The following is a 13,758-nucleotide window of genomic DNA, read 5'->3' on the forward strand; positions in this document are numbered from 1 at the left end:
CCGTTCGGATGCCAAAATTGTGTATGAGAATGGGTATTCCTTCAAAAATTGCCTATTGACATTACGGGTCCACTACCTTAATTAACGGCATTCATCTATTTAACACGTTATTAAATTACACAAAGCTCTCTATAGAAAGATTAGCACAGACATTGCTCTGCTACTAGATGATATGATAAAAAAGGTGATGCAAGAACGGCGTATTATTGCTGAACACGCTGACTTGTTCGTTCTCTTGAATCCTGGGAAGGGAAGAATAACAATATCGCACTTAAAGAAGGTGATAGATGTTTAAACTAATGTTAATGCGAAGCGGTTAGGAATGTAGGATTCTGTTACACACTTTATTAAAGTACTGACTTCTTTTTTTACGGGATCCCGAAAAGTTAGGCGAATCAATCAAGCAAGAAGATGTTTTGGGACGAAATTTCATAATTCTTTGTCAGGACTTTCATGTGCAATATATATTTAGTACATGTATTATTGGCGACCCTTGTAACATCAAACGAAGTGGTCATGTGTCTAACTTTAAATATAACATACACACTGTGTTGTCTGGGCAGGTCGGGACAAGTATAGGTTATTGCAAGGGACAATATTCATTGCATGATGGAAAACGCCTAACTTGGTGCTCCAATATACTACAATAGAATACTCAATACATGTAGAGATACAGATTTGAAAGGACATGACATTTCTTCCCAATACAGCAGACAGACAAATGTATGACAAACCTGAAATTTTTAGTAAAAATGGGGATAATTAAAATATTGGTGTAAGAGTTATTATCTTTGTGTCATATGATGCGGATGACGATGTGGTACAACTATTTAAAGTTTGAATCAAATCCGTTTGGTAATAACATAGATTGAGTGAAACTGCAACAACATTTTAACCTGAAATTTCAAGTAAAAAGGGGGAAAACTCATAAAATACAGGTGTCACAGTTATGACCCTTGTGTTATATGATGTAGGTGATAATGATGAACAATTATTTTAAGTTTAAATCAAATACCTTCTGAAATAACTAAGATATAGTGGAAATGCATCAAAATTAACATAAGATTCTAAATAAAAAGGGGGCATAATTCATGAAAAATTGGTGCCTTGGACCTATGTCATATGATGTGGGTGATGATGTGAAACAACTATTTTAAGTTTGAATCAAATCCATTTAGTAATAACTGAAATCAAGTGAAAGTGCACCAAAACATTAACCTGAAATTCTAAGTAAAAAGGGGCATAATTCATAAAATATTGATTGATGTCAGAGTTATGACCCTTTTGCCATATGATGTGTGTGATGGTGAGGAAAACCTGTTTTAAGTTTGAAGCATATCCGTCAAGTAATAACAAAGATAAGGAGAAAGCGCATAAAAACTTTAACCAATGTGCGGACGCAGGACACCGACGCCGGGTCGTGTAGGATTGCTCTTCATACTTCGTATAGTCGAGCTAAAAAGGGCAATTACTTCATAAATCATGGCAACGATTTTCGCAAATATAGCTGTGCATTTGTCAAAATTTTACACACTGGTTTTAGAAATGTATTCCGGGAAGCAATCTATAAACTTAAATGTAACTTACCGTCAAAACAGTATTTGAAGAAGAAACTGGAGATATAAAAGCCAAAATTCTGTGAGCATAGTTTACTCTAGGTAAATGCAATAATCATTATTTATCTACCTGATGCATAAAATGCGAATTAAGTATATCATTATTGCAACCATAGAAACATGTTACAAAAATGTTGCAGATGTTGCAAATGGTTTTGGTAAACGTTGATAGCTGCTTAAGCTATGTAACAACAGTGACATGGAATAGTTAAGGACGCGAACGATGATGTACATATCTTTTATTTCAGCAATGATGCGTAGAACGCTATTACACCACAGCAATAATTATGTATCAAATATATACCTATTTAGAAATTTATCACATTTCAACACTAGTATTTTGAATTATCAACTTATAAAAACGGAAGTTAATATAATTACGAATAGCCTTCAAAATCTGGAAAAGGAAAGGAAAAGTGCATTTCAATGATCCATTCTTAGCTCGTCTAATCGAAGCTTATTTATAAATCCGAATGCCGGCGTCGCCGTCGCCGTTGGCATCACGTATTCACTACATTTTTGTTTGCATCGTCATAACTCAGTAACCACTGCATGTAATGGAACGAAACGTCATACAAGGCTCTCTTATCAACAAATTCAATAAAATAACCATGTTAGTTAACTACTGAATTTCATACATACTGTGGACTTTTCAACTTTGTTCCTTTTTCAAGTTTGTTTAAGCTTTACGTGTAACTACTTATCAAGCAGTATCTCAGTAACAATTGTATGTATTAGACAGATTAAACAAAAAGTAGCACAATCATTCACAGTCATCACAACAACCCTGGATGAATATCCAATACGGAATGACACGTTCCGAATACGTAGCCTACTAAAGTACCCACGGTACAAAACATGTAGATAGCTCATGGTTGAATTTTATTTCGATGAAGACCCTTTCTCAAAAATTTAGTATATGTGTTTGTGTGTGTGTGTGTGTGTGTGTGTGTGCGCGTGTGTGTGTGTGTGTGTGTGTGAAATACCTCAAAAATAATTAAACTCGGAGATACCATTAGTACATTGCCGGGAAGTATTATAACTCTTCTTTGTCTCACATTTCAATTACAACCCAAATGCCCTAACCCTTCCAGTTACTCTTTATTATATTTTTGTAAAGTTATGTTTGTATATAAGATTAGATATGGTAAGATTTTTTTAATTTTGTCTCATTTTGCATGAGACTGTACACAAGAGCAATGTCATGAAAACCTTTCTGACAAGAGTTACAAGTTACTGCATTTTATAAAATCATAAAATTATAATAACTACTGTACTTAAACAATCTGCACTGGACAATTAAATCTTATATCTGTACAGTTTTAATCCTCATTCAGTTTTAAACAGTTTTTAGTTGTTTGTACATAGTCACAATTAAAACTGAATTACTATATAGTATACATTAGAAAATAGAAGTCCATTACTATAGTACATTTTGTTTACATGACCTAATTTTATTTAACCTTTTTTTCTTATCTAAGATTTTAAAACATGCTTTGGAAGTTCAGCTTGAAAGAAGATAAAACCGGTTTTTCGTTATCATTACAATTCTTAAAAATCATATTCAGAAGCTTCTTCTAACAATTTTATACGAGGAGAGTTGTACAAAGGACAATGAAATAATAAACAAATTTCATCCTCAATGGAAACAGGTTCTATCCCTTCCTGTAACGCCACTGTAACTGCCAACAGTATGCAGCCTACTTTTTGACCAGTCCGAGCTAGTCAGTTTTTCAAAAATGTGGCTTCTTTTTTTTTCTGAAGACCAGTGTGACTGTAGCAATAAGTTTCAAAGAACGGCTCTACTGTGACGCTGAAGAGCGTCTACTGAATGCGCATGCGTACCAATGACCGCCCCTTCGTTAATATTTCAAAGAAAGCCGACACATTTTTGTTACTTCGAGGTGTCTGGCAAAGGTAGATAGAGAATTTGATACGAACTGAAAACGTCAACACGACTGACTCTACAATTCTGATTGGTCAAACGTACATTTCTCACTATGTCAGATAGAGATTATAAAGAGAATTCTTCGAGAAAAAAAAGACAATTCGAGCTCCATTTCCCTCCCTATCGGTTTCTTTTCCACGAAGAATTCACATCATAAACTCTATCTATAACTTGAATCTGCGTATCGGGGCTGTGCCAATAGTGAAATTCGCAAGACCACACATGTAGGACCTATTCAAAAGAGTCTTAACTTTCGGTTCAACTTCAAAGTTCTGTTTGAAGGTTTCTCAATTTTTATATTTTGAGCTTGTCAACTCCCCTCCGCCCGCCTACCTCCATTTTCCCTTTCCAACTGTGCATTCTCTCGATTTACAATCTGATTCCATTCTTGAACAAAGTCCTACATAGTCTTTCGTAAAATGACATTTAAAACTTCACCTTTGTAAACAGTATTCAAAACCAGCACGTACAGTTGCAAACTGCTGACTTTGACTAACTCTTCAATTCAAGTTCTTATACCAATAGCTTGCGGCATTATTTATCCAAATAAATAAACATTATGTTATTTAGTCTTTGATTATCCATATTACCAAAAGGTTAAAACTGATTTTCAACAGAGACATTTTATACATGTGATTTCGAAACGTGTCTTTCTATCTATAACTGTATGAAGGATGTAAATGCTTTATTCAACATTCCTCTCTTTCTTCATGAGTAGCTTCAGTATGGATATATAGCCACTTTTGGACATATACTCAGCATTCATTTCTTATAACTCGGAATTGACAGAACGACAAATATTCACAATAAATTAAGTCGGCCATTAATTATATGGCTTGAGCTTTTTCACACATATCTGATCAGTTTTTTCACTGATAATCACAACAGAGTTCGCACTTTTAAGATAAGCAAGAGAAACGGGATTTCCCGCGGTCACCGATACTTCAGACATCATTCTGAAAACACCATTTTTTTGTTTTACCAGTTCAACAATGTTGCCTGAAACTTTGCAGGTTATAATTAATCGTTCGTCGCCATCCAGCTCACAAATTCCAGACGTTTCTTTTGTGAATGGTACTGATACCTCATAGAGCTTATCGCCTTTATTGTCAATGACTATAAGACCATTTTTACTGTCAGTAATAAACAGTTCTGAACCACTTTTGCTTATGGCCATATGTACTGGATGTTTAAAGAGAGGTTTTCTAGACTGATCTGTATCATAAACTTTGAGAAAGGTACCTTTTCGGTCGTATACCCTTACTTCACCTGGACCTTCGTTTAACAAATCCCCGCCTCCACATGCAACATATATTTTATTGGTGTAGCCGCTATATGTAACACCTCTGCAGTATTTGTTTACATTTATACAATCACCTAAACTTGTCTTGAACCAACCAAACGAAAGAAACTGTAATTTTTTATCTAAAGTTAGACTCACGAGTACTTCACTTTCACCCGTTGTTGTTATACCACATGGGCCTCCAGTAATACATACTGTTTGTTTCACACTGAAGTCCTGACCAAGCCTTTTTATCTTACCATTTCCATAATCCGTAATAGCAAAAGTGTCATCCTGGAGTATGGTGATATCTGTTATCTGACAGGGGTTTTGGTCTTCGCTTACTTTTACGTTGTAAAATTTCGTCTCATCAACATCTACCGGTTCGAGTAATTCTCCTAACTTCTCGAGATCCCGAAAGAAAGATTCAATACTATAACAAAGCGAGTAACACAATCCTACCCGCTCCGCATGAGCTTGAACATCTGTCAACTTCTTTAAGTTTTCATCATTGTTATTCTTCCCAGTATTCAAGAGAATGAACAAGTCCGCACTATTTCCAGTGTGTTCAGCAATAATACGACGTTCTTGCATCACCTTTTGTATCATATCATCCAAAAAAGCAATGTCATTGCTGATCTTCCTAGAGAGAGCTTTGTGTCGTTTTACAACTTCTTCAATTGATGCTTTTTCCAGTTCTTCAATTTTCTTTACTATTGTCTGCGTGAACTGTCTAATGTCTTGCATTATAACATTCTTGTCTTCGTCAAGTAAAACAAGTTCATCTATCCGACGTTTCTGGTAATCAGATGCAGCATCACTGATCAATGACATGCATTGCAGTACTTTCTCGGTGTGATCTGTCTCACCAATTCCGCTAGCGACATCGGGAATGTACTTTATATCGGATTCACGACATTGGCTACATAAAAAATAAAACACAATTATGCCAAAAGGTTTCTTATACTGGTTTATGAAAATATTTTGTGTTGATTAAGAAATATGACTGACAGTACAGTCTATAAAAGGCATCCTTAGAAAGTAACGAATGTGGTCTTTGGTGGCAGGTGATTTCTCAACACAGGTAAATCTACACTATTTATGGGTAAAGGGGTGGGGAGTCATTGTCTTTATAAGCAGAGTTTACGACAATTGCCTTTGTTCAAGACTGGTCCGTTTAACACAGGAATTGACAGTATATCAAAATAGAACAAGCAAATTCAGTGAATTTATATCCCCCGCCGAATAAGTTGTGTTGAGAATAAGGGAAGTATATTTTGAAAGAGATTTTATTTCATGTTTTACAAAATCAAAGGGAAAACTCAGCTTTATAGTGATCTATTAGTTTCATCAGGATCCGTTAACGGCTTGCTTTGTTTTGTGGTGATTTATGAATTTTAAAACAATTAAAGGGGATAACTCTGCAGTTACTAAGGATTTCATATTAAATATATGCATGCATCACCCCATATAGTGGTGTATATTTGTGTTAAATTTCATGGAGATCCATCAATGAATTAATTTGTTAAGTGAGAAGTTATGGATTGTAAAATAATTAAAGGAAAATAACTCTGGCTAATAAAGAGATCGTGGCACGACTGCGTATGAACCACTGCAAAAAGCAAAGTCGAAATAGAATTTCCGAGTCAGTAAAGGGTCAAGAACGGAACATTTGTAAGAAAGGATTTCAAAACTGAGCCAGATACTTCTGAAAGTTTCCACTACATGTAAGGGAAACATGACCATATACTCTAGCGGCAATTTTTGACAACCAAACGTAATTTTAACAAGAGGGTCCTGAGGGGCCTGTATCGCTCACCTGACCAAATTCTAACCCCTGATATGTTAGAATCTAAGCTGGCCTTGATTTAATGGAGACAAACATTTTGACAAAGTTTTAGGAAGATCAAGTAGAAAATGTGACTTCTAGAGTTTTATACGAGTGTTATTCTAGCGCTCGAAAAGCAGGGTGTTGTTTTAAATTGGAAAAGTACGAGTGTTAACAAGCTTTTCATTTGATTTGGTGACCTAGTTTTTGACCCCCACATGACCCAGATTCGAATTTGACCCAGAGTTCATCAGGACAAATATTCTGATAATTTCTCATGAGTTTTATATCAAATTTAGGACTCTAGAGTGTTAGCAAGCTTTACCTGTGATCTGAACTGGTGACCTAGTTTTTTACCCCACATGACCCAGATCCGATTTTGACCCAGAGGTCATCAAGACAAACATTCTGATCAATTCTCATGAGTTTGAAACTTAAACTTAGGTCTCTAGAGTGTTGACATGCTTTACCTTTGATCTAAACTGGTGACTTAGTTTTTGATCCCATCTGACCAAGATTGGAATATGACCTAAAGATCATCAAGATTAACATTCTGACCAAGTTTTATTAAGGTTATATGGTTATAAATGTGGCCTGTAGAGTGGTAACTAGCTTGATTTGATTTGACCTAGTGACCTAGCTTTTTACCCCACATAACTCAGATTAAAACTTGACTTAAAGATCATAAAGATTAACATTTTGACCAAGTTTCATGAAGATAGTGATAAATGAGGCCTCTAGATTGTTAACAAGCTTTACCTTTGATTGGATCTGGTGACCTTGTTTTTGTCCACATATAACCCTGATTAAAACTTTACCTTTGAATGGTAACCAGCTTTCCTTTGATTTGACCTGGTGACCTAGTTTCTAATCCCACAAGACCCAGACTCGAATCTGACCTAGAGGACATCAAGACAAACATTCAGATCAATTTTCATGAGTTTCAAGTTTTACTTAAAATTAGGTCTCTGGAGTGCTTACAAGCTTTACTTTTGATTTGACATGGTTACCTATTTTTTTACCCCACATGACCCACATTAACCAAGATAAACACATAGAGATTCATTAAAAATGGGAAAAAATTTGACCTCTAGAGTGTTAGCAGTCAAACTGTTGACGACAAACGACGGACGATGACGGACGACGGACACAGGGCGATCACAAAAACTCACTTTGAGCACTTCCTGCTCAGGTGAGCTAAAAATCGTGGCAAAGGGTCACCCAAGGGTCAACTTCTTTGAAGATGTAATTTTGTAATGTGTATTCCCCTATTTTAAGATATATGTGCATTATAAACTTATTGTCAGGATGTCAGAAATACCTAAATCATACACATTTCTACAAAAACGATATCCAGACTTGATTTTGTTTTCATTGACTTGGGCACTTGGTGCGTTGTGCTTTTTTGTGAAGTGGCAGAGTCAATTAAAACTTTCACAAATAGTTTTTCCAAAGCATTTATACTTACTAGTAGAGTATGCTTTTGCGCATGTCACAGTATGATTTGCTAACAAAGTTGCTTCTAAAATAACTTTAAAATAGTACCATTTGTCTTTAAAAAATCAACAATTCATTTCTCGTGAAAGACCATTGAACGCTCTGTCGTGTACTCAAAACGTTACATGTACTTGTTCAGATTTGAAATGAGTTTAGATATCAACATGATTTGCTAGGATGTTTTGTGCGTGCGTGCGTGAAATGACTTTTAAAAGCAGCATCTTTCCGGTAGAGTGGGTGGAGCCTGAACCACCATCATTACCTGTCTTCCAATTATGTAAGGCTTGTAGGGTGCACTAAATAATCTAATCCTGTCTCGTAGAATTCAAATTGTCACAGCTGATCCCCCGGACCCCAACTGTACTGTACTCTAATTATTAAGACTTGTAGTATTGTACATTTGAATATAATTTGATCAGATTGCTTTGTCTGAAACGACTTTGAAACCCACTATTTGTTTTGGCAAATTTTGATGTCATAAATGAAATCAAATGGCAAGACTTAGGGTGTACTTCTAAACTTCGTTAGATATTTTTTCTGGAATAGTTTTAAACTGCACCATATCTTTTCCAAGAAATGTTTTGGGTAGGATCGCGATTCCTTACCGTAACATATACTGAATTCTATGTGCTGCTAGATCATGGAATAGATACATACTCTATGTAACTTCACGTCAAAGAAAAAATTTTAAGCTAAGTCTGTAATGAGCCCATGTACCCCTATCTTAACCACTTTTCGCAAAATATTCTGCTTCTTTGGGTTAAAAAAAACAACAGAAAAAGTATAAAAACTAATACTTTATAATAATCAGTAACTATTTGTTTCAGAAGAGAACAGAATAGTAAGATCAATTTACCTGTGATGTTTGGCATGGCATATACAGCAGCAAACTACGTCATGTCTTTCACAATAGAGTTTAATCACCTCTCCAAAATGTTTATCACACCTTATAGTCATTGAAGCATTTTCTTCGGACGATGACCGATTTAGTCCACTTCGTTCAGTCATGATATTCGAACTAAATGCTCTAATCCTCTCTCGTGTTTGTTCTATCGCGTCATCTTCTGGCGCTTCTTCCGATTCGAAACTTCTAAACTGACTGTTTTGAAGCTCGATTGTGCTTTCTTTGGCAGAAGATGGCATGCAAGTGTCATTCTCAGTGGAATACTCTCGTCCATGATTTATTTCTGCAGCGTTTTCTAAGTTCTCGTCTGTGGTCGACATATTTGTCCTCAGTGGTGTGCTGAAGTACAATGTTAAAAACCTTGAAGATCCTTATTAGTAGTGGTTCATTTTCCGGTCGTCTGTCTGTTTGAACAGATGATTTTATCACTACGCGATAACTATTTTTTGCAAATGTATTTTACGATAATGCCACTCTAATCTATACCATGATCAACAATTAGGTAAAATTTGTCGTCTTATCGGTAAAATTATCCCCCTTGAAATCACCTGGCAGTGCGATATCGATTTTTATCTGGTTGATATTTTCCAATAGAAACAAAGAAGGAAAAAAAGTTTGAACAAATATTGTTTTAATTAGAACGAACACACAATATTTATTATCCTATTGAAGTGTTCGTCATTCTTTTCTCTTTACAAAGATATAAAATTCATTTATCTAAAATGAAGAATTAATGCTTCCCTTGGCGATTAAAAAACATCACTATCAGTCTCTGTTTACGGCATACAGTTACTGAATAAAATAAGCAAAAACCTGTGATACGTATCTTATTCTTTTCCCTGTAGTCACTTTATTCATACATTGAGAATATTTATTATCCTATTGAAGTAAGCCCGCCCGCTTAGCTCAGTAGGTAAGAGCGTTGGTCTACGGATCGCGGGGTCGCGAGTTCGATCCTCGGGCGGGGCGTATGTTCTCCGTGACTATTTGATAAACGACATTGTGTCTGAAATCATTAGTCCTCCACCTCTGATAATTCATGTGGGGAAGTTGGCAGTTACTTGCGGAGAACAGGTTTGTACTGGTACAGAACCCAGGAACACTGGTTAGGTTAACTGCCCGCCGTTACATGACTGAAATACTGTTGAAAAACGGCGTTATTCAACGAAGTATATTACAGACAATAAACTTTTTATATATGTTTTTATTTTGAAATTATTTTAATGTCTTCTTGCTTCCCTAGACGTTTAAAAGTTGGTGATTTTCGTATTATTTCTTTATTTGCCATGTCCGTGGTATTTCCGGACGCGTGCGGAAACGCACGAACCCGCCCGAAGTTTAGCTGCCGATGATACTGAAAATATTATTGTTACAACATAGTATTAAGTGATAATAATAGTGCGGGAATAATTTCAGTTATATTAAGGCGAACCATAACTTTTGGGAATTACAAGCTTACCGCAAAAGAAATGTTACAGGGAAACATGCTGACGTATCATGTTAATAAATAAAAAAATAGAAGACATGATGCACGTTGCAACTATATATATTTCTTTCTAAACCACCGTCTCGTATTTTAAAAATTCTTATAATTATACTTATACCCCTTAGTTTAAGTTTTTACCATAAATATGTTATAAAGAATTTATATAATGCAACATTTGAGTAAATTGTTTTCGGAGCCTCTGAAACAGCAATATTAAAGCCCTTTTCGATAGTTGTTTGTTACCAATTAACAGCTTTTTGCAAGGTTATTGCTTATCAACACCTTTTTATTAGGGGATTAGGGACGATCAGGTCTTTTTATTACACAGATAATAATCTTCTCGGTGACTGCGTAAGAGCATTTTGAAAATTGTAACATGTTTAATGAACGAGACTTATACACAATAAATATTTTGTTTCATTTTCAACAACAAATGTTGTTAGATACATAAGATAATGGTACAGTGATTGAGTATTTACTACAGTGGCACTGGATATCATCTATGCAAGTAATTTAAATCTCAGTTTTACATTACTGAAACTGAACGGATAATGTAACACAGAAACCGTGTTTTCTATGGTGGCTTATTTGTGCCATTTCGCTATTTCGTTCTGTCGCAGCGAAACAACGACGGCGCCCGCCAAACGCCGCCCCGCTGAATGTCGTCTTTTTGTCTCTCGGAATAACATTATAATATTGATCAAATTGGAGATAAAGTTAGTACTATTTAATAGTTATGATAAATTTAGTCCACCAGAAGAATTTGCTCACTCTTACCACCAACCCCTCAACCAAACCCCAACCTTCAATCCATCAGTGTGTCTATCAGTGACACTTTTAAATTACAAAAAAAAATAAACATGTAGATAGATAAAGGGTAATATGCGTTTGTCCGTTCGTCCGCTCGTCTATTTTTTGTTGTCGCACAGTGGGAAATTACTATATGCCTAGGTGAGATAAATTTTTGTGACCATGACCATTGCCCAACCCTCATACATCTCACTGAGGCAAGCATAAAGTATTTTCCAAATGTACGGCAAAGTTATAAAAATTAGACGGATGGACGCCTGCATACAAATGCACATTTCCCTTTATCTATATGTCATGAAAAACCTGTTATTTAAAAGTTACACATGCCACATGTTTTTGCTACTTTTCCATATTTATGCCTTTTCTATTAACGTCTCTTAAAAGCCCTCATGAAACTGTTTTTGTACAATACATTTGTAATATTTTCATGAGAAACAAGAGTTACTGGACTTTTATACGATTCTTTATTATATTGACCATGAACTCTTGCTGGTCTGCTGTGCAGAAAATTCACCCGGATACTAAAATGCTTTAAACAGTATTTACATCAAATCCCATTGATTACAACAGAAAGTAGTTTTTCACGGCTGAGTCATTTGATATTCTATGGGGTGGGGGAGAGGTGTCAAAAAAAATTCTGGCAAACAAAGAGGCTACTGAAAATAAAATTTTTGGCTCAAAATAACAGAAAGAAATCTGGCTCCAGGTCAAGGTCAGATCAAAAAATATTTCCATTGCTCTGAAAGCCATAATTGTTTTTAAATTAAATATCTAACAGTTAAATGATAAAGTTATTACATAAAAAGTATTCTTTCTTCATTGTTATTAAGCTAACGGTTGATTAACTTTAAATGTATGAAATATGAACACTTCTAATTCTTTACATTAAAAGCCAAATAGCATACCGGTGTTTCCCACCAAGACTAATATTTTAAATCAAAATTTAACCAGCGGTTATTTAACAGCCGGTTAAAGTTTCGAACAACCGGGCTTTGCAATAAATGAATCGTAACCTATGCAATGTAGAATGGGATTATAACAGTAGCTCGACCTGACTCTCGTGGATTTTGTCAATAATAGCTATTCTAGCATTTACTTTGTACTTTTTGTTTGCTGTGTTTTAGCACATACATAGCAAACATTGTAAACCATGAAACTATTGACTGCCAGCCGTTCAAAGCAATCATCGTTTCGGAGCCTTATTTTATAGGAATAATAGTTAAAAAAAGTATGGATTATGATCATTTTGGAAATCTAAAGTTAAATTTCAATTTAAATATTGTTGGTGAATGTTTTAATGCACTTAAAAATTGACCATAGGCTCACAGCAGAGTTTCCAGCCACTGGTTGCCAACCGATAAAGGATGACAATTTAAGTTCCTCCTACATGCTAAGGATCGCCTATAGCCGCGTGTAGATGTAGCATGCGTCTTCGTATATTTATGGTTATAGTGGATTTTTTCCGTATAAAATCAAACAAAATATAAATTTGCCGATAAATAAATTTTATTTTCTATTACGTTTTCAAACAAAAAAAAATCAAAAAATAGGCTAAAAAATACCTTTTGTATTGTATGTTGCCGGACTACTTTCATTTAATATGCATGTTCTGACACAGTTTTATAAATAGCGTACAAAAACTTCACTCAGTTCTATTTTAACATCGACAAACTAGCTGATGGTTTCGTCCGATATCAAAACAACAGTAAAAAATTAGAGGTCATTATTATTATTAGTCATTATAACAGTATCTGGATGTGTGATTTTGTATTTGGCTGTCATAGAGTTTGAAGATTAGATCACACCCTGCGCGCCACGTGAGATCCGATCTGTATGAGTCGAATACAGCATTCTAGATCAAGCTACTATTATAATAATCATACTTTATAGTGCTTATTAGTTCTTGAATAACAAAAGTATGTTTTTTATTGAGAAAGAAAAAATTCTGGCTCCAAGACAAATCTCAACGCCCCTCCCCCACCCCAGACACACACACACACGTACGCACACACACGAAATTAAAATGGGAAACGTAAGATCAAAGAAATAAACAGAGATTAGACCAAAGTGAGAATACATTCACAATATTTATCTAGAGTTATTATTTTTATTTTGTACGTTCTCATAATGTATCTAGAGTAAGTAGTAGCATTGATTTGTTACGTTCTCATATTGTATATACAGTTCTCAAAGAGTAAGTTGTAATATCTTAACGTTCTCAAAAGTTATCTATACTAATTGATAACTTTTTCAACCAATTGTCATGTGAATTGCGTAATATACGGAAAAAAAACGCAATTATAATAACCTCATTGCACTGAAGTATCTGGTGTTCCTCAAGGCTTAGTGCTTGGACAGTGGTATTTCTTTTATTTATTAACGACCTA

At 35.0% G+C, this 13,758-nt stretch overlaps 1 protein-coding gene across 1 annotated transcript; it reads right to left on the reverse strand.

The window, feature by feature from the left end:
* Nucleotides 1-1,848: 1,848 nt before the first annotated feature.
* LOC123529166 (uncharacterized) lies at nt 1,849-9,744 on the reverse strand. Its single transcript, XM_045309386.2, has 2 exons — nt 9,028-9,744; nt 1,849-5,768 (listed from the first exon to the last, which is right to left on the reverse strand). Exons 1-2 carry the CDS (start codon nt 9,393-9,395, stop codon nt 4,388-4,390), a joined length of 1,749 nt encoding a protein of 582 aa, XP_045165321.2. The 5' UTR covers nt 9,396-9,744; the 3' UTR covers nt 1,849-4,387.
* Between the last annotated feature and the right edge of the window lie 4,014 nt (nt 9,745-13,758).

Source organism: Mercenaria mercenaria, chromosome 13 (assembly GCF_021730395.1).
Source record: "Mercenaria mercenaria strain notata chromosome 13, MADL_Memer_1, whole genome shotgun sequence".
In the NCBI taxonomy this organism is placed as follows: domain Eukaryota; kingdom Metazoa; phylum Mollusca; class Bivalvia; order Venerida; family Veneridae; genus Mercenaria; species Mercenaria mercenaria.